The sequence below is a fragment of the Pelodiscus sinensis genome, chromosome 19, assembly GCF_052426305.1.
Source record: "Pelodiscus sinensis isolate ZL-2025 chromosome 19, ASM5242630v1, whole genome shotgun sequence".
In the NCBI taxonomy this organism is placed as follows: Eukaryota; Metazoa; Chordata; order Testudines; family Trionychidae; genus Pelodiscus; species Pelodiscus sinensis.
This window is the reverse complement of record NC_143070.1, coordinates 12,559,862-12,579,860: the sequence shown is the minus strand read 5'-3', so window position 1 is coordinate 12,579,860 and position 19,999 is coordinate 12,559,862. Positions and strand designations below refer to the sequence as shown.

The window sequence follows — 19,999 nt, the reverse complement described above, 5'->3', positions numbered from 1 at the left end:
TCTGGGAAGAGGCTTGGGAACCTCTTTTGGAGGGTGGCTTCTCCCTTTCCCTCCTGATCCCACAGGCCTCCTTATCTGCAGGAGGTAGAGATGATGGCCGGGACTAGATGCTCCAGGAAGTGGCTGTCTGGCATGGGTCCCTGCTGATGTGGGGCTTCAGGTATTTCCCTGCTAATGCTGGGCTGCCAGGTTTGGGGAAAGGAATTCCCCCTCCGGCCACCTCACCTACGTCTGCCTCCTCTTCTACGTGCAGGACAAGGCGCTGGAAGTGTCTGGCTGGTGAGGTTGGGGTGAGGTCTTGTCAGCCGACGGTCAGGGCAGTGTGTGTGTGTATGTTTCCGAGAAAAGGTTTAACGTCCGTGCCTTTACTGCTAGGACCGGGGTCCCATCGCAGAGGGTGGCCAGCAGGCCAACAGACGCCCCGTTATATAGGAAGAGCTTATTACACCTTAGATTTTAGCTGCTAGAACACAGGGGTTCCTTCGCAGAGGGCAGCCTAGGAAAGGCTGAAAAGGTGCCCCAACGGATCTTGTCACCTGGGAGTGACACAAATCCAAACGCCCAAGCTCTCCCTATGTCTGTCCCTTTATGACCGGCTGAAGTTCTTTTAAATTGTGCTTGGTTCTGTTACAGCAACTGAAGGAGTCAGGTTAAAGCTTAAACAGTTACAGGTTTATTAAAGAAGCTTATAAATCATATGGTTGCAATGGCTATTGTTCTATTTCTTAACTATTAACAAAATATAGATCTTAAAAATGGTTACAAAGAAGATAAAGATAGAAAAATAGAAATAATGGTACCAAGTAACAGCTTACTCTTTCTATGTGTACACTTAAGACAGAGGACCACATCCAGGTACCATTTTTACCCCCTTCTGTGCCTCTCGACTCCAGCATGTCAGGCCAGGGCCGGTCCCTCAATTCCTAGGAAAGACGAAAATACGAGGTGGGCGTCCCCATAGAACCTCGGGAGGTCAAACACCTAACCCGACCAGCAGGTAGAGGGTAGAATGACACTCAAAGTGAGTGTCTGCTGGGCCCATCTTTTATACCCATGGGGTCACGTATTTTCTCTTTCTTATCTGTAATGCCAATTGATGCTGGTCTGTCTGCTGTGAGACCAGTTCTTACAAGGGAGTTGTGAACTTAATTTACACTTGTAAGAGAGATTTGAGATGATTAAATTGGAAGTACAGGACATTGTTTTCTCAGTGGGAAATTCCTCTCAGGGACTGTGTGTGTGTTCGAATCAACATAGGTGCCAGCCGGTGGCAGTCTCACATATCCTGATCTCTCCTCATATCTATGTTTCAGCTTCTCAGGATCAGATGAGCCAGCATAGACTATGCTGATTTTATTGCTCCTTCTTTGTCCTGTGCTTCAGAGAGGCAAATAAGATGGATGATATGGAGACAGGCTGTCTGGCCACAGGTTTCTATACACAGTTGCATGGCCACTGGACCTGCTGAGGGCTGGATCGAATTGTCTGGGGGGCCAGATGCGCCCTGGAGGTTCCCTACCTCTTCCCTACAGTGTGAAAACCAACGCTTTTCAAATGAACAGCCTCACAACAGCAAAGAGCTTGATGCAACTGTGCATTGTGAAGCAGAACTTGTAAGTGCTATGGAAACGCTGAGAGAACGTGCAGAGCAGCTAGTAGCCATGGGCTGGTTCCTTAGCAGAGGCAGACAGCAAAGAAACGTGCAACATTAGTGGTTAACAAGCAATGAAAAGGGCGTGCAGGCCCACACACGGTTTTTAGTAGCAGTAAACAAGTCTAGTCCATGGAACTAACAAGTGTTAAATGTTTATAACAAGGCAGCTGAGCAATGGAGCTTGGGGTACGTCACTTTGAAGTGTAGAGTTTTGTTGTTGACACTTTGCGTGTCCTTTGGTTGAAAAAAAGCAAACTACTGAAAATTTGGCGGAGGTACATTTAAAGGAAGAGGTCACAACACTGCGATGGATTCAGTCACAAAGATCCCCTTGAGACAGTCCCTTGATGGACACAACTACCATTGAGCCTGCCTACTTGCCCTGGCGGATGCCCCACCATGTCCTGTTGAGTCAAACCTTTCTCCCCGCCCCCACCTCCACCCCCAGTTTTCTCTGGCAATGGCACAGAGTTGGGGGTCAGAGCTCACCTCAGAGCAACACAAACACTGAGATCAGCTCAGCTCTGGGAACGCTCGATCAAAAGGGGATTAACATAACACCCAAGTGCACAGCCCCAAAGAGACCTGAACCCCAGATAAACTCTGAATAAAGTTTTACACAGAGCAAGCTCCTAACTTGTCCTCCATCTCACTTTATCATAAGAGAGAGAGAGAGATGTGCAGCTGTTGACCTCCCACGAATGATAATTGTTTACACTGGGTTTATTAAAAAAGTGATTTTATTAATTATAAATAGTAGGATTTAAGTGGTTGCAAGGAATACTTCAATTTCTCTACTAAATTACGATCTCCTACATATTTTAAAGAGTTTGTTTGTGCAAAATAAAGTCATACTTCCCAATTACCTGCAGATACCAAATTTTGCATAAACAATCCTGCCAATTAAAAGGACTATTTTGTACACCGGAATATGCTGGGTGAAAGATATAAATCAGTGTTTCTCAAAGTGATCTGTGGACCACACTGAGAAAGGTGCTACCAGACTGTTCCGGTTTGTTTACTTAGGGTATGTCTACATTACAAAGTTAATTCGAACTAACGGACATTAGTTCGAATTAACTTTGATAGGCGCTACAGTAGTGCTCCGCTAGTTCGAACTTAATTCGAACTAGCGGATCGCTTAGTTCGAACTTACTAGTTCGAATTAAGGGGTGTGTAGCCCCTTAATTCGAACTAGTGGGAGGCTAGCCCTCCCCAGCTTGCCCTGCTGGCCACTCTGGCCAACACCAGGCAAACTCTACTGCCCCCCTCCTGGCCCCGGAGCCCTTAAAGGGCCACGGGCTGGCTCCAGTGTTTGTGCCAGTTGCAAGCCTGCCAGCACCCAGCCAGCAGACTCTGAACCTGACACCCCATGAGCCAGCCACCCGATGCCACTCAGCCCTCCCCCTCTTCCCGGGACCAGCCTGACGGCTCCCAGGAGCCTGCCCAGGGCCGCAAGAGGCGGGCGCCCGCCTGGTCTAGTGCGGAGATCGTGGACCTCATCGAGGTTTGGGGGGAAGCCTCCAATGTCCATGATCTCCGCACTAGCCACAGGAACCTGGCTGCCAGAGGCCACCAGCGCAGCAGGGAGCAGGTCCGCTGCAAGATAAAGGACCTGCGGCAGTCCTACTCCCGGGCCTGCCTGCCAGGGGCTGACCCGGAGGCCTGCCCCCACTTTCTGGCTCTGGACTGCATCCTGGGGGCTCATGCCGTCCCTGCCCCCAGGGTGGTGATTGACCCCGGGGCAGAGGGACCGCTCCCTCCTGACACGGAGGAGGAGGAGGAGGACGCTGAGAGCCAGGAGCCTGCCGGCAGCCTGCCCAGGACTCAGGACCCCTGAGCCGATCGCCTGTGTTGTCCGAGGCCGGGGAGGCCTCCACATGTGAGTACCATCATGCTCCTGTCCTGCCTCAGTCTGTCCTGCTGAGCCGGGCCCTCTGGCCTCCTCTAGCACTGGCAAAGAAATGGGTCACATCCCTCAGCAGCATAATACAGATGCTGAGATCAGCTCTGCTCTTGGAAAGGCTCAGCCAGCGGGACTTTCCATAGCACCTTGGAAATGTGCAACATTAGTGGTTAAGAAGGGATGAAAAGGGCGTGCAGGATCACACACGGTTTTTAGTAGCAGTAAACAAGTCTAGTCCATGGAACTAACAAGTGTTAAATGTTTATAACCAGGGCTCGACAAATACACTCGCCCACTCGGGTTTAAAGCAACTGGCTGATTAATGATTTGTGTCTCATTACCCAGTTGGGTTATAGCATGCATATTATAAACTGTAAATTGCTCTTCCTATGACATTCCCTTGATTTCTGGTAACACTGGGTTAACTACCCGGTTCACTTCCTCTTGTAACACACGATCTTTATGTTTTTTGAATCCTTCCTTCCCAAAATTGCCTACATGCCTGGCAGGCAGGAGGGCTGTGGTTGTGACATGGCAGCTTAGCTTCTTGGATGCTGGGGAAGGCTAGAGACACAGCATAGCAGCCTGGCTTCCCTAGCCATCAGGGAGGGCTGGGGACGCGGCATGGCGGTCCGGCTTCTTAGCCGCCAGGGAGGGCTGGAGCCCGGGCCACAGCACGGCAGCCCCAGCCCTCCAGGTGGCCAGGAAGGATCGGGCTGGGGGTGGGTGGGTTTTGGCTCCAGGGGTGGGACTGGGGTTTGCTTTCCCCAGCTGGGCCTTCATCCGCCACTGGGAGGTCATGGAGGAGACCGGAACAGATTCCTTTGGGCTCATGATTTCCCTCCCACGACACGCTCCTCTCCCTGGGTAGGAGCATCAGGTTTGCTGCAGAGCCATTTCCTCGGCGTGCTGCAGCTGGAGCTGCTGACATTGAGGTCGTCATTCAGGTAGGCACAGTCGGCTGCAGATTGTATTTCAAACCTGCAAGCCAGAGGCAGTCGGAGCGAGAGTCAGTGTGTTAGGCACAGACCAGGGGAGACACCCCAGGAGAGGGAGGGGAGCTACCGCACTCACAGCCCCTCAGGATCCGCCCCCTCCCTGCACAGCCCCAGGCTGGAGGGGAGGTGAAAGCAGCCAGTGGGGCATTTCCATCAACTCCCACCCAATGCAGAGAAACAGACTCACCGATGGTCGAACTCGGTGCCATTGACCCATCTCCAGACCCCGCCTGCGTCCTTCCGGAGGCCGATCCAGTGGTCCAGTCTGCCTGGGTAGGGCAGCAGGGAGCGCTTAGAAACCCAACAAAACCAGCTGTTAGCCCAACTCTGCTGCTCCCCCCCTCTGGCAGCAGGGGATTTCCAGAGGCCTCTTTCACTGTTACTGGGTGAAGGGATCAGATCAGTATTAACCCTTCAGCCGACCATATTAACCCTTCAGCCGACCAGGTCCTGGAGCTGTGGGACCTACTGGGTGAAGCAGGGATTGAGCAACAAGGTCACTGTCGGCCCAGTGGCCCCTTCTCAGGGCGCAGCAGGGCAGAGGGGAGAGGGAGCTGCAGGAGGGGGCAGACAGACCCCTGCCACCAGCGCAGGGCAGTGGAGGGCAGGGAGCACAGGGCAGGGTGAATTGTCCCCACCCCAACCATGGGGGAACTCTGGGGCTTTGCAGAGCTGGGGAGCAAAGGTAAAAGTAACACATTTCATTCAAGCGCTGTCTCCGTGCAACCTCCACTTTGGGGAGGGGGGTCAGGGCAGGAAGTTGGGGAGGGGGCTAGGATAGGACCCTACCTAGCGCCTGCCCTAGGAAGATGCAGGACCAAGGACTACCCCCGCTCTCTCCTGCCACCCCAGGCTCCATCTGACCCCACCTCTTACCACCCCTGCTCCATCCCCTCTTCCAAGTCCCTTTTCCTCAAGCGACAGAGCCCGGGAAATTACCAGGGGTGAGGGGAGGACTGGGACCGGCAACAGGGGATGCTCCACCCCTGCATTCACTGCGGTGCTAGGAAACAGCGTGACCTGGCCCCAGCCCACTGCGCTCCCTCCCGCCCAGCTCCCAGGCACGTCCCTCAGGGGAGTGGAGCAGTCTGGGATGGGGATGGCCCAGAACACGGGCATTACAGGCTGCAGCCAGGGCCCCAAGATGAGAGGGTGCAGGGTTCCAGTCCCTAAAGCCCCTTTCTTCATCAGGCCTTACTGCTGGGCCTGCAGCCGGCTCAGCCCCGCACAGGGGGAGTCTCAAACTGGGGCGCTGAGCAGCTGGAGGGTGGGGAAGGCTGGAGCCCCAGAACCAACCAGAATTTGGCTGGCAGAACCGCACCGACTCTGGCCCGCAGCCCGGGAGGCGCCCAGCTCCCCTCTGCCCTAGAGGGGCTGGGCCCAGCCTGACTCCAGCCCAGCCTGCGGTGCCGGCTATCGTCAGGCTTGGCACAAAGCGTCCGTGCGGCTCACCAGCTGCCGTAGACTCTCAATCGTGGCCAGGGAGGCAGCGTGTGAGGAGCAGTTCTTCTGGCTGTTGGTCCAGTTCCCTTCGGCCTTCGAAAAATAGTAGAATTTCCCCTGGATTCTGATCCAGTTCTCCGGGCACCCAGAAGTAGGGGGGCAGGGAGGAGGCTGTTTAGATCTTTCCACTTGGAAAAAGAGAGAAAGAGAAAGAGAAAGAGAAAGAGAAAGAGAAAGAGAAAGAGAGGGTACGTCTACACTACAGCGCTAGTTCGAACTAACTTAGTTCGAATTAGTTAATTCGAACTAAGCTAGTTCGAACTAACGCATCTAGAACTAAAAACTAGTTCGAACTAGCGTTTTGCTAGTTCGAACTAGTAAGTCCACATTGAGTGGACTCTGAACAGGGCTTAAGGCTGGCCGGAAGCAGTGCCGGCAGGGCATAAAAGGAGGACTTAGAGCATGGAGATGCTGTCTCAGGCTAGCCGAGGGCTGCGCTTAAAGGGTCCCGACCCCCACCCCGGACACACAGTTCTCAGGGGTGCCCCGCTTGCAAAGAAGTTCTGGCTTGGAGTGCCCTGAGTGCCCACACTGAGCACATCACACCACTCGGCCATCACCCCGGCTGCACTTGCCGCAGGCTGCCATCTGGGGAGAGGGGGTAATTGGGGGGCAGCAGGAGAGCTTCCACCCCCAGAAGCCCGCAGAGCCAGCCCAGTCCTCGCCATCGGGGGCTCGTACCCCATACCTCCCTCACCTCCTTCCACTTACCCTTCCCTAGCCCCCCTTCTTATTGATGTACAAAATAAAGATAACGTTTCTTCCAACATTGACTCTGTCTTTATTGAAAAAAACTGGGGGAGACTGGGAAAAGGAGGTGGGAGAGGGGAAGAGAAAGGCTGGGAGAGGGGAGGGCAACTAACATGATCAGGGGTTGGGAACAGGTCCCAGATGAAGAAAGGCTACAGAGACTGGGACTGTTCAGCTTAGAAAAGAGGAGACGGAGGGGGGACAGGATAGAGGTCTCTAAAAGCAGGGGTTGGGTGGAGAGGGTGCATTCAGAAAAGTTCTTCCTGAGTTCCCATAAAGAAGGACTAGAGGACACCAAAGGAAAGGAATGGGTAGCAGGCTTGAAACTAGTAAGAGAAAGTTGTTGTTCTTCACAAAGCAAATAGTTAACCTGTGGAACTCCTTGCTGCAGGAGGCTGTGAAGGCTACAACTAGAACAGAGTTTAAAGGGAAGTGAGATCAAGTCATGGAGGTTGGGTCCATGGAGTCCTATTAGCCAGAGGGTAGGAGTGGTGTCCCTGCCCAAAGTTTGTGGAAGGCTGGAGAGGGATGGCACGAGACAAATGGCTTGGTCATTGTCTTCGGTCCATCCCCTCCAGGGTCCCTAGGGTTGGCCGCTGTTGGCAGACAGGCTACTGGGCTAGATGGACCTTTGGTCTGACCCAGTACGGCCATTGTAAGCTCAGGGCTCAGTGTCGGGGGTCTCAGTGGACCCCCTTGATTTTCATGCACACCTGGTCCTGGGTGGCCAGGCTGGCAGCTCTCCTGCCCTAGACGGCCACTTTCCTGTGCCTAGTGCGGAGATCGTGGACGAGGTCCACGATGTCCGCACTAGCCCAGGAAGGTGCCCGCCTCTTGCGGTCCAGGGCAAGCTCCCGGGAGCCGCCAGCCTGGTCCCGGCAAGAGGGGGTGGGCTGGGGGGCATCGGGTGGGTGGCTCTGTGCCGTGCCAGGTGCAGGGTCTGCTAGCTGGGTGCTGGCAGGCTTGCACCTGGCACGGGCACCGTAGCCAGCCCGTGCCCCTTTAAGGGGTCCGGGGCCGGGAGGGGGGCATAGAGTTTCCCTGGTGTTGGCCAGAGTGGCCACCAGGGAAACCTGGGGAGGGCTAGCCTCCCACTAGTTCGAACTAAAGGGCTACACAGCCCTTAGTTCGAACTAGCTAGTTCGAACTAGGCGTTAGTCCTCGTAAAATGAGGTTTACCTAGTTCGAACTAAGCGCTCCGCTAGTTCGATTCAAATTCGAACTAGCGGAGCGCTAGTGTAGCGCATAGGAAAGTTAGTTCGAACTAACGTCCGTTAGTTCGAACTAACTTTCTAGTGTAGACATACCCAGAAAGAGATCATTCCCATCTCTCAGTGGAGAATGAGCAGGCACGGGAGCACAGGGACTCTGAGAACAGATCAGACCCGTGGGTTACACGGCTGCTCTCTGAGAGCCGCCAGTACCTGCTGCTTCATAGCAAATGGCAACACACACACCCTGGTAGGAGGTGAGGGGACAGCCTGCCCCAGGGCACTCTGCCCCCCTCCATGCAGCCTCAAAGCAGAAAGGTTCACACAGAGGGGTGACTGGCGCGGAGGCACATGAGGGGAGGGGGCACAGACCAGTGACCCTCACCCAGACCAAGGAAGAGCCAAATCCCCTATACCCCAGATCCTGCCTCTCCCTCCACTTGCTCTGCCCTCTGCCCTCTCTTCCCCAAACTTGCCCCACTCCTTCCCTGCCCTTGCTCCGCCCTCTCCCTCTTCCCCCCCAGACAATGTGCCCAGGGGACTACCTGCCAGGGTTCTGGTGCTGGCAGTGGCGGTATGGCCTGTTCTGTTCCCAGAGTCACGTCGTTCTGCTTCCTGCCCGTGAGTGCAGGGGCTGTTCCGCTCTGAGGGATGCCCCGGGAGAGCAGAGAGAGTTGGGGCTGTGTTGCTCATCTTCCCCTGCCACTACTGGTGAGTGTGGTGTGTTGGGGGCTGATCTTTTTTGCTGTTCTCAGGTAGCCTCCCCCCGCTACCTCTCCCTGATGCCTAGGGACTTTGTCCCACCAGCTACTGGCTGGCCCCTTGTCCCTCCCACCCATGGTGTTGGGTTGCATTTCCTCTGAATACAACAGAAGATTAAGAGTGGTGCAGTAATTCAACCAGTTCCATGGAGCAGCCACTAGGGGGAATCAGACCCCCAACAAGTGGATGTGACCTGCTGGGCTTGCTGCTGCTGCTGGATTTGCTGCTGCTGGATTTGCTTCCTAAGACCATTTACACCTTAAATCAACTCGAATTCTTTGAGGGGGGCAACAAGCGTCTGGACAAGGGGGACTGGACTCGTCTCTGGCTGGAGGGAGGCCAAGCTGCCTCACTAGGGGTGTGTCTACAAAAGTGGATTCTGTCGATAGACGGTGTTATTGCATCTACACTGTCCTTTGCGTCTACACTAGAACTGGCTGTAGTCTAGATGCTCTTTGTCGACAGAAGCTTTGTTGACAGTCTAGATGAACCCTAGATGACGGCCAGACCATTTCGGGGGCCTAGGAAATCCGGCTCCTGAGCTGGCCTACCAGTGGGTAACGGGGGGTCTCTGGCCTATAGCCCAGCTGAGCCGCAGTCCAAATGTCCAGATCCTAGGCCAAAGCAAACCCCAAAAGCAGTTCAGCGGCTCGGGCCTGGAGTCAGGCTGAGCCTCAGCTTAGAAAAGCCGCACCCTTAGTCAGGGCGGGGCAACAAACAAATAGTTCCAAAGTGCAGGCCTGTCTGCAGCCTGGGGGGGAAGGGGAGTCGGGTCTCGGGGGGGAAACCAGCCCCCCAAGGAAAGAGGTGGGGGGGGGACGCAGGCCCACCCACTCCACTGCATCCCAGCCCAGGGCCCTAACAGTGGCAGTGCAGGGTGCCACTGGGTCAGTGGGGATCCTGACCACAACACACAGACCAGTTGATGTCCTGATTCTGCTTTCTGTGCTGATCGGCCCCTTTCCACGGACACAGGCTTTGTCCCACTACCAATTTACAGGAGGGTGGGCTCCTCAGCTACCCCCCACGCCTCTTGGTTCTTTAACATTTTAAATGTCTAATGTTTATCAACTTCTCATCCTAGATTCACCAATTAGTTGTTGGGACTTACTAATAGGACTCGCTGAGCCACGGTGAGCCCTGCTCGCCAGCATGCGCAGATCACCTGAACTCGGCTCTTCCGGGTTGTAATCCCAGGGCAAGTAGATTACATAGATTGTCAAGCCCTGCTGCAGGCTGGGGGCGAGGGGTCGGGTCTCTTTGTTTGGAAGAAAGTCGACAAGCACAGGGGCTATGTCTACACTGGCATGATTTTCCAGAAATGCTTTTAACAGAAAAGTTTTCCGTTAAAAGCATTTTCGGAAAATCGCGTCTAGATTTGCAGGACGCATTTCCGCAAAAGCACTTTTTGCGGAAAAGCATCCGTGGCCAATCTAGACGTGGTTTTCCGCAAAAAAGCCCCGATTGCCATTTTCACGATCGGGGCTTTTTTGCGCAAAACAGTACTGTGCTGTTTACACTGGCCCTCTTGCGCAAATGATTTGCGCAAGAGGGCTTTTGCCCGAACGGGAGCAGCACAGTATTTCCGAAAGAACACTGACGATCTTACATGAGATCGTCAGTGTTCTTGCGGAAATTCAAGCGGCCAGTGTAGACAGCTGGCAAGTTTTTCCGCAAAAACCTATGATTTTGCGTAAAAACTTGCCAGTCTAGACACACCTAGGGGGATTATCCCCTCAGGGGAAATCTGCCCTCCAAAGGGAAGAGTGGTGGGGGGGATGTAGGCCCACCTGCTTCACTGCGTCCTGGCCCAGGGCCCTAAAAGTGGCAGTACGGAATACCACTGGGTCAGCGGAGATCCTGACCGCAACACGCCAACCAGTTGACCTCCATTTCCTCAACCAACCCAATGGCTGTCCCTAGGCCGCTTCCCACTTCCACCGTCTACCTACCTCAGCCTCTGGTCCTCAGGGGCTGAGTTGCTCTGGCCAAGCCCAGTAAGGGGTCTTAGAGAGAGTTTCCTTTTCAGGGTCAACAGGATCCCCACACTGACTCACTACAGGGATCCAGGTGATATAATGCATTTAAATCTCCAGAAAGCCTTCGACAAGGTCCCTCACCTAAAGCAAACTAAACTGTCATGTGGAAGGTCCTCTCGTGGATTGGTAAAAGTTAAGAGACAGGAAACAAAGAGTAGATATAAACGGTCAGTTTTCAGAATGGAGAGAGGTAACTAGTGAGGTCCCCCAAGGGTCTGTCCTGGAACCAATCCTAGTCAACATATTCATAAATTATCTGAAGAGATGGGTAAACAGTGAGGTGGCAAAATTTGTAGAGTTTCTTTACTTTGCAAACCTTTACCTTTATTTTCAGGTAGTAACTGAACAAGAAATCCAGGCTCTCTCTCTATTTTCTTGGTTTTGGCTACCCTTTGTATCAGCCATAACTTGGTTTATAAGAAGACTTTGAACCTGATAAAGCATTGAGATACCTTAAGGGGTTACATGTCGAATACCAAAAGCCAAAGCAACACTAGTTACCTCTGTCTGGCAAAAAGCGTCTTGTCACTTTTGCAACTTTGAATGAATTGGCTTTATTAAAAACCAAACCAAACCAAACCAAATCATCTGAAGCCTACAAAAAAGAGCTTTACAAACCTGCAAAAAAGAAGTGTTTAAGGAGGTCTTAAAAATCTCACAGAGATGCATACATGCATACATTCTCCTTTATTTAATTTCCTTTACACTACTTTAATTATTTTTACACACCTGTGCATAGATTGCGCACATTTTATACATTTGGGCGGTCAAGTCTCAATAGAAACCCCTTCTGCTCTTTTAGCAAATTTAACTAAATTTAACTAACGTGTCCATAGTCAAATATTAAATCAGATTGTCTCTTTGCCTGGATTATTTACAGAGGTTCCCTTGGAAAAGGGCCCATTTTTCAAAAGGCTGCAAAGAAACCAAGAATTCTTTTCCTATCACGCTTTTCTTCTTTTTAGCATTTTTACAACAATCTGATGTCTCCATTCTCTCCATACTCTGCAGAGTTAACATCTCGCTCTTTTTCCTTAAAATACTTGCTCATGTCCAAAAGGAAAAGTTCTTTCGTTCAGATGTTACCACTCCACATTTTATTTCAGGGATTTGAATTTCCAATGCCTGGACTTACTGCTTTCCTTTACTCCTACCACTGTGCTCTCAGGACTCTGAACCTATTTTCCAATCTTGCTTGCTTTCCTGCCTGCTTGTCTGGACCTGATCCTGCTTTCCGTGCTCATCGGCCCCTTTCCACGGACATAGGCTTTGTCCGATTACCAATTTACAGGAGGGTGGGCTCCTCAGTTACCCTCCACGCCTCCTGATCCTTTAACATTTTAAATGTCTAATGTTTATCAACTTCTCATCCTAGTTTAACCAATTAGTTGTTAAGACTTACTAATAGTTCTTAACCTTGCTAACAATATTTTCAGCACACAGTATGCAATACAAAAACTGCAAACCTGTACCACGGGCCAGGAAGAGGATCCTCAACCTGTCTCGATTCTTATCCTTGAAAGAATTTCACAGGATATCTTTCCGGGGCGAGAAGGCAAAACACCACATTTATTGCCATCGTAACATTATTCTGGTATATGCATATTCATACACACAAAGGCACACATATGCCCACACCCCATCATGGCTGTTGCTTAAAGTTCCACTGCAAAGCTTCTGTTAGTACAAACTTTTAATCTTTCATCATATTTTCTTTATAGTACAGTCTGTATTCTAATTACTCCTAAGAACAGCAGTGTGATCATGCTGAATCATAAGGATCCTTCTAATCTGTTTCTATGTTAATGTCAGATACAGACACATGCAGTGTCTGCCTGATGCATCTTTACACGGGCCTAGAAGACTGTTCCTCCCTGCTAACCAGAGAAGAGTGGCTGGCAGAGTTAAAGCTGCTTAACATTTATTCTCACACTATCCATTAAGTACAGCAGACATTATAAAACTCTCTTGTCTACAAGCGCCCAGGAGCAGACAGTGAGGGGAGGGATAACTCAGTGGTTTGAGTGTTGGCCTGCTAAACCCAGGGTTGTGACTTCAAGCCTTCAGGGGGCCATTTAGGGACCTAGGGCAAAAATCTGTAAGGGATAGTACTTAATCCTTCTGTGAAGGCAGGGGCCTGGACTAAATGACCTTTCAAGGTCCCTGCCAGCTCTAGAAAATAGGCATCACAAAAGCAGAAAATCCCAGAGACTGACTCTTCAGGGGGTGGGAACTTACCTCCCAGAGCTGCTGCTAAAGCAATTATGATGACCACCGCAGCCCCAATTACAGCTCCAAGGACACCTGGATGTTTCCATAGTACGGGTTGAGCCCCATTGTCTGGAAGATAAAACCCATCAGTGAGACCAGAACAATTGCCATTGGGCTTTGATCTGACCCACACATTCTGATTTCTATAATTCTTCTATCCCTGCTCTCTACACAGCTATTAACACCCCACCCAGACTGCAAAAGAGACTCTCACTTACCTGTGAGTGGTTCACTGGCTCAGTGAAGGCTAGGCAGGATGCAAAGGACAATGAAGGAACTAGAAAAACTCTGACAAGAGACTGGCAGGCTGGGGAGGGGAGCGAGATGGGGAAAGACAAACAGTCTGCTGTGTCTACACTGGGCCACTTATTCCAGAAAAGCATCCGCTTTTCCGGAATAACTTGCCAGCTGTCTACACTGGCCGCCACTTGCTTTTCCGGAAAAGCAATGACGTCTACTGTAAAATTGTCAGAGTTTTTCCAGAAAAATTATGCTGCTCCCGTTCGGGCAAAAGTCCTTTTCCGAAAAAACTGTTCCGGAAAAGGACCAGTGTAGACAGCACAGTAATCTTTTCCGCAAAAAAGCCCCGATCACGAAAATGACTATCGGGGCTTTTTTGCAGAAAAGCGCGTCTACATTGGCCACGGACGCTTTTCCGGAAAAAGTGCTTTTCCGGAAAAGCATCTTGCCAATGTAGACGCGCTTTTTCCGGAAATACTTATAACGGAAAACTGTTCTGTTTTAAGCTTTTCCGGAAAAGGGTGCCAGTGTAGATGTAGCCCCCGTGTAATAACACATGGGACAGAAAAGGCAGCTGGAACTGTTTGTTGGTGAAGGTTTGGGCAGCCTCTGGTGTGGCGCTCTGGATGCACCTCTCCTCAGCTGCCTCTTCTGTTACCAGATTTGCCTGTTACTTTTGGGCATGCTCATTTATTAGGGTTATCCTTGGGAGGAGGGCAGTGTTATAATTCTATTAACGTGCTGCTTGTGTTATTTGTGTTCCCACAGGGGCTGTACTTCTCCCTTCTGCCAATTCCCTCTCTCCTGCAGGTTCTAGGTTCCCCAGGGCTGGGCTCTTCCTACACTAGAAGGAGAGGAACACACAGACACACCCACTACCACAGCAGTCTGAGAGGTGGGTTAATCAGCACTCAGCAGCTGACTCCTTATCTGTCCCTGGACTCAGCAGGTTGGTTGCACAGCAATGCCAAGTTGTGACCCCCTCCTGTGCCTTTGGACTCCATGGGCTGGTTTAACTGCAGTTTAAGTTGCCACCACCATAAGCCCCCAAGTTCAGCGCCTCCCTATCCCCACTCCCACACCACAACTACTCTGCAGCAAGCAAGGTCACAGGATTTTGGGGCACCATTGGGGCTGTAGCTTAGATTCAAGGAGCGTTGTTGCAGAGTGAATGGGGAACCCAACAACAGTCCTGGGGAGGGGAGAGAAAAAGAGGAAAGCAAGCATCTAAGCAATGAAAGTTGTTTCTAGGTAGTAACCGTACAAGGGGAGAGAAACACACACACCAGTTACAATATTAAATCTAACTTAAATCTGACTTTACAAACTCTGAGGCTGTGTCTACATTGGCATGATTTTGTGCAAAAGTGGCTGTTTTTGCACAAAAACATGCTGCCTGTCTACACTGGGCGGGAGTTCTGACGTTCTAATGTGTGAAATCAGGGCTTATTGCGCAAGAACTATGATGCTCCCGCTCAGGAATTAGCCCTCTTCGCAACTGTTCTTGAGCAAGAGGCCAGTGTAGACAGGCAACATGAATTTCTTGCGCAAGAAAGCCGATGGCTAAAATGGCCATCGGAGCTTTCTTGAACAAAAGAGTGTCTACACTGGCACGGATGCTTCTGCGCAAAAGCGCATCTCTTGCACAAAAGCACAGGCCAGTGTAGACGCTCTCTTGCACAAATACTTTAACACAAAAACTCTGACCTTAGAAGTATTTGCACAAAATCTTGCCAATGTAGACCTAGCTTGAGGCTTTGCCTACACTGCCGGCTTTTGCCAGCAGAGAGAATGCAAATGAAGCGCTGATTAGTATTTTGCCATGTTTCACTTGCATAATCTATTCAAGCCGTTTTTGCACGAAAACAAGCAGTGTGAACATCCCAGAGAAGGATCTTGAGCAAAAAGGTTTTTTGCGCAAAAAGGAAACGTCTACACTGCTTGTTTTTGCAATCAATGGCTCGAATAGGTTATGCAAATGAAGCTTGGCAAAATGCTAATCAGCACTTCATTTGCATACTCTCTGCCAGCAAAAGCCAGCAGTGTAGACGTAGCCTAACTGATCACATAAGGCAGGGAGACTATACTGGGGAGAAGGGATCTCACCATTCTGTGAAGTTTAAACTGATGGGGGTTCCCATGTGGCAATGGTAGCAATGGGTCCAGACTGTTGGAGACAGGCAGAGCAGAGCTCCCAGCAGATCAGTGAGAAGACGACGAAATCCCCGTAGAATTGATGCAGACCTTAGATCCAGATATCAGAACACGGTACTTGAGGGTGAGTCACGGTTGTTGTGGCGGAAATAACAAAGGTCCAAGAGGGACACCGGATTTGATCATGCTGGTGGGTGTGATTACATATAGCTGCAGTTCCTCTCTAAGTAATGGAGGCGTCAGTATTGGTTGGTCCCCACAGTGCAGAAGAAACCAGGACTATCTTGCACCTCCACGGGTTCAGGGGCATTCCAGATCTAGCACAGACCTTAGACAGCATCAGACTCCAGATACTTATGACCAGCAAGAGTAGACAGAGAAGTGTATATTTAGTCATGATCAGGTTATTTTTTTGTTGTTGTTTGGTTAAACTTCTCTGTGTGAAATCCATGTACTTCCTCGCATTCACTATATAGCTAAGCGGCATCCAGAGATACTATCTTTCTCGGTTTTAATTTGTTTTTCTCAGTTACTCTGTAACACCTAGAAACTATATAAGCTTTATTAAGTATATACTTTTGTTTTGTTAATAAAATCACCTTTTTTAATGAGATAATTTGATTCTTGTGTCCTGAAAAGTAGCAGGAGGTCTGTGTATACATGCCTAGACTAAGAAATCAGCTATCAAAGGGTACCTCTAGACTACAGGCTTTTGTCGACAAAGCTTCTGCTGACAAAGAGAGTCTAGACTACATCCAGTTCTGTCGACAAAGCAAGACGCTTTGTTGACATGACAGTGTAGACACAAAGGACAGTGTAGATGAAATAACACCCTCTGTCGACAGAACTCTGCCGACAGAAGGCGTTATTCCTTGTAGAATGAAGCTTACCGCCGTCGACAAAACGTTATGTTGACAGAACTCAGCGGCAGTGTAGATGCAGGTATAGTTTTGTCGACAAAACCCTGTAGTCTAGACACACCCAAAGACTGCAGTTTGTTTTCTGTTTGTTTCTTTTTCAAGCTCTCTTGTGGTAATAGAGCTTGGGGTATCCCTCTGGAAGAAGTTCAAGTGCTTCTTCCTCGGTTTAAGAAAAAGGGGGTTATTGTTACTCTTAATGGTAGCAGCTATCTCCCAAGGGCAGGGAATCTGTGACCTTGGGGAGTTTTTGTAAGCAGAACCCTGTATATGAATAGTATTTAAGGTCACTGGTGGGCCCCTACCATCTGCACTTAGAGTGCCAGAGTGGGGAACAGCCTCAACACCTGTAAAGCCCCCTCATGCAACACAATAATTAAAGTTACAGTTGTTGGGAAATCATGCATTGTTATTTAGGGAACACAAGAAAGAAGGGTCAGAAAAAGAAATAAAGGCAGGAGAAGAGAAGGGGAAGCAATGTATTGCAAGCCCCCTGTTCAGTAATGAAATGAAATAAAATGAAATGAATGGAGATGCCTATCGCCTAGAACTCGAAGGGAGCTTGGAAAGGTCATTGAGTCCCGTCCCCTGCCTTCACAGCAGGACCAAGCACCATCCCTGACTGATTTTGCCCCAGGTCCCTAAATGGCCTCCTCAAAGACTGAACTCACAACCCTGGGTTTAGCAGGCCAATGCTCAAACCACTGAGTTTTCCCTCCCCACATGCAGTAATCACACATGCAGTAATCACACATGCATGTGAGACTGACAAACAGCCTCTTGTGCTGGGGCACATCCCTGAGAGATGAATGTGAGGCTCCCCTTAAAATCAACCCTAACCCCTCTAGGGCCCCAGGGAGAGGAGGCTATGGAACTTAGCGAGAAGGGAATGTGGGCTAGCATGCGATGGAAGTGGTACCTGTGAATCTGGCTGTCATATGAGTCTGCCATGCATGTTATCAGCTCCACCATGGCTGTCAAGACTTTCTTCTGTTCTTCACGTCACGTTCCCTGCTTGCTTTTCCATTCCCACGCTCCTGCAGCACTTAAATTGCTCCCTATCTTATTCAGGAGTGCTGACCAGCACCTGGTGACTAAGGGGTTAATTCTGTCTCTAGCCAGGTATCTGGTCAGCCAGTAATAATGCAGGTAGGAACTTCAAACTGGGGTAAAGGAGTCTTTATTTTTCCCTCCTTTGAAAAGCAGAGCAGTTTCTTCCAAGAATAAAGGACATGGGAGATACTTCTGTCTCCAAGGATGCACTTCTGACAAGGTGTAAGTAGGAAAAACTTTAGCTAGTCTATCAGGATTGGTTGTTTTCCTGGTTTGGGAACTTGGAAATAATGTCTGAGCTGGTTAAGAGTTTGGTCTTTCTTTGTAACTAAGTTTTAACCCAGGGATTCCCAATGAGTATATCAACTGGTGGCTCTTCCCATGTAGCCACTTTACTATGCTTGCAACCATAGTTTTGTTTTGATAATAAAAGGTTATTTCTTGTTCTAATTAACTGGTACTGGTCGATTGTTGTGTCCTTTGACTCAGTGCCTAATTCTAAGGGCAGAGTCCATTGTTGTCTGTAAATCCCCTCTGTTTTTTACCAAGTCCAAGTAAAAAGGAGGTTGGGGCAGGGGAAGAGTTTTACCTGAGGGAGGAGGTTTCTCAAGTGATCTCTTCCCTGTCTTTCGCTGGAAATTACTTGGGTGGTGGCAGCGGATTTCTCCAAAATCCGGGTATTAGGATTTTGAGGGGAAGTTTTTGTACCTGTAGAGACCAGGTCTTGGGATGCTTTTGTGGGCCCCCATTTCGGCATTTGTCGTGCCAGAGTGGAGAACAGCCTCGACACTCCCTGTCCAAGTGACAACTCTGTCCGGATAGGGAGACTTATTTCTGCGCCTCCTGATTTCACCTGTCCGAGCCCCCCTCCCCCCTCCTCTGGTGTGGTCAATGGCAGCTCTGGCCAAGGCCAGGAGGACTTTGTATGGACCACAGATGGGGGGGGGGGAGGGGAAAAGTGTAGCCCGTATCTCAGGAAGAGGTTCTGGAGGAGCCAGAAAAGGGGCGGCCGCCTGGGCTCCAGGTTCTCCCCCATGCACCGAGGGCCGGAGGCGGCTGCAGCCAGAGGGGCGGGCAGGGACCTGAGATCCGTGCACCCGCCTGTCAGCACCAGAACACAGCTGGGCGGGCCACAGCGGCCTCTAGCGGGCCCGGGCGGAACTGCAGCCCCGCGCCTGCAAGGTGCGTTTGTGCCAACGGGAAATTCTGCCCCCCACTCCCGCGCCGTGCAGGGAGCAGGAAACTGCCCCGCGGAGGGGGGGGGGGCGAAACGGCGGCCACGCGGCCCTGCGGCAGCCGACATGACACCACGCCCCGCCCGACCCCCGCCCTCGCTACCCACCGGCCATTGCGCGGCACCAAAAGCCGCTGAAGAGTCTTTGAATATCGCGCGCAGCGCTGCCGCCTGCCCGCGCAGCTCTGGAGGGCTGGAGCGGAGCGCGCGGCTGCTGCTGCTGCTGCCCGGGGCTGTGCCAGCTGGGGGGGGAGGGGCAAGCGAGGGAAGCGCCCGTGACGTGATCCCCTGCGCTCGCGCGCGCAGCCTCGCCCTGCCCTGAGCGAGGCGGGGATGCGCAGCTCTGGCCCGGCTCGGCTTCGCCTGCCGGGGCAGGGACTCCCCCGCCTGGCCCCTCCCCCAGCGTAGGGGCGGGGTCTGAACGGGGGGGGGGGGATGGCGAGGGGCCAGGACTAGGCTGGGTTTGGCCGGGGGCGGGGGGCTGGTGGGAGTCAAAGAGCCGCCACGTGCAAGGGGGCTTTGCTCCTCAGGGCCTGTCCTGCAGGGGGGGCGGCCAAAATATTTTGTGCTTGGGGTGGCAAAAAACCTAAAGGCCCTGTCTGCAAAACACCCCTGACTCCCAACGGGTCCGCATCCCACCCCCAGCTAATGAACGACTCCAGCCCCACCAGAAACCTTCCCATGGTCCCAGTGCGATCCCTAAATAATTGCCAGCCAATTCTCCACGGAAAAACTTCAACCCAACTTCAGTGTCGCCATCATTCATTTACTGGCGTTAGCCCCTCCCCCCCAAATAAATTAAACCTGGACCTTCCAGATCCTTCCGTTTCCGCACATCCCTGGCTTGCTGCATGTCACGCTCACAGACATTTCCAGCCATACGCTATAGCGCCGCCGAATGCAGGTCTCTGTCACAGAGCCCCCCCCTTTTCTAAACCCCACGTCCCCGACAAACTGCCAGTGTGTCTCCCACAGACAGACACTTCCCCACAGAATCATGGAACACTAGAACTGGAGGGGACCTCAAGAGCTCATTGAGTCCAGTCCCCTGCCCTCACAGCAGGAGCCTGCACTGACTCTCTAGACCAGGGGTGGCCAAACTTTTTTCAAAGAGGGCCAGATTTGATGAAGTGAACATGCGTGAGGGCTGACCGTTTTGCCTGACATTCTTTGAACCATTAAAATGAAATGCAAATTAACTATTTTATGCAAAGTTTATTGCAAATGGCATACTTTTCATTTCGTCACATGGATGACAAATCTAAACAGGTGTTAAACCACTCTGCCTTTCATATCTGAAGGCCAGA

General features: G+C 51.3%; 1 protein-coding gene across 1 annotated transcript; it reads right to left on the bottom strand.

Annotated features, from left to right (window-relative positions):
• Positions 1-3,752: 3,752 nt before the first annotated feature.
• On the bottom strand, positions 3,753-19,028 carry LOC142823207 (C-type lectin domain family 2 member D-like). The gene is made up of 5 exons (XM_089770561.1): positions 18,801-19,028; positions 13,062-13,163; positions 6,011-6,189; positions 4,746-4,849; positions 3,753-4,541 (listed from the first exon to the last, which is right to left on the bottom strand). Exons 1-5 carry the CDS (start codon positions 18,805-18,807, stop codon positions 4,391-4,393), a joined length of 543 nt encoding a protein of 180 aa, XP_089626687.1. The 5' UTR covers positions 18,808-19,028; the 3' UTR covers positions 3,753-4,390.
• Between the last annotated feature and the right edge of the window lie 971 nt (positions 19,029-19,999).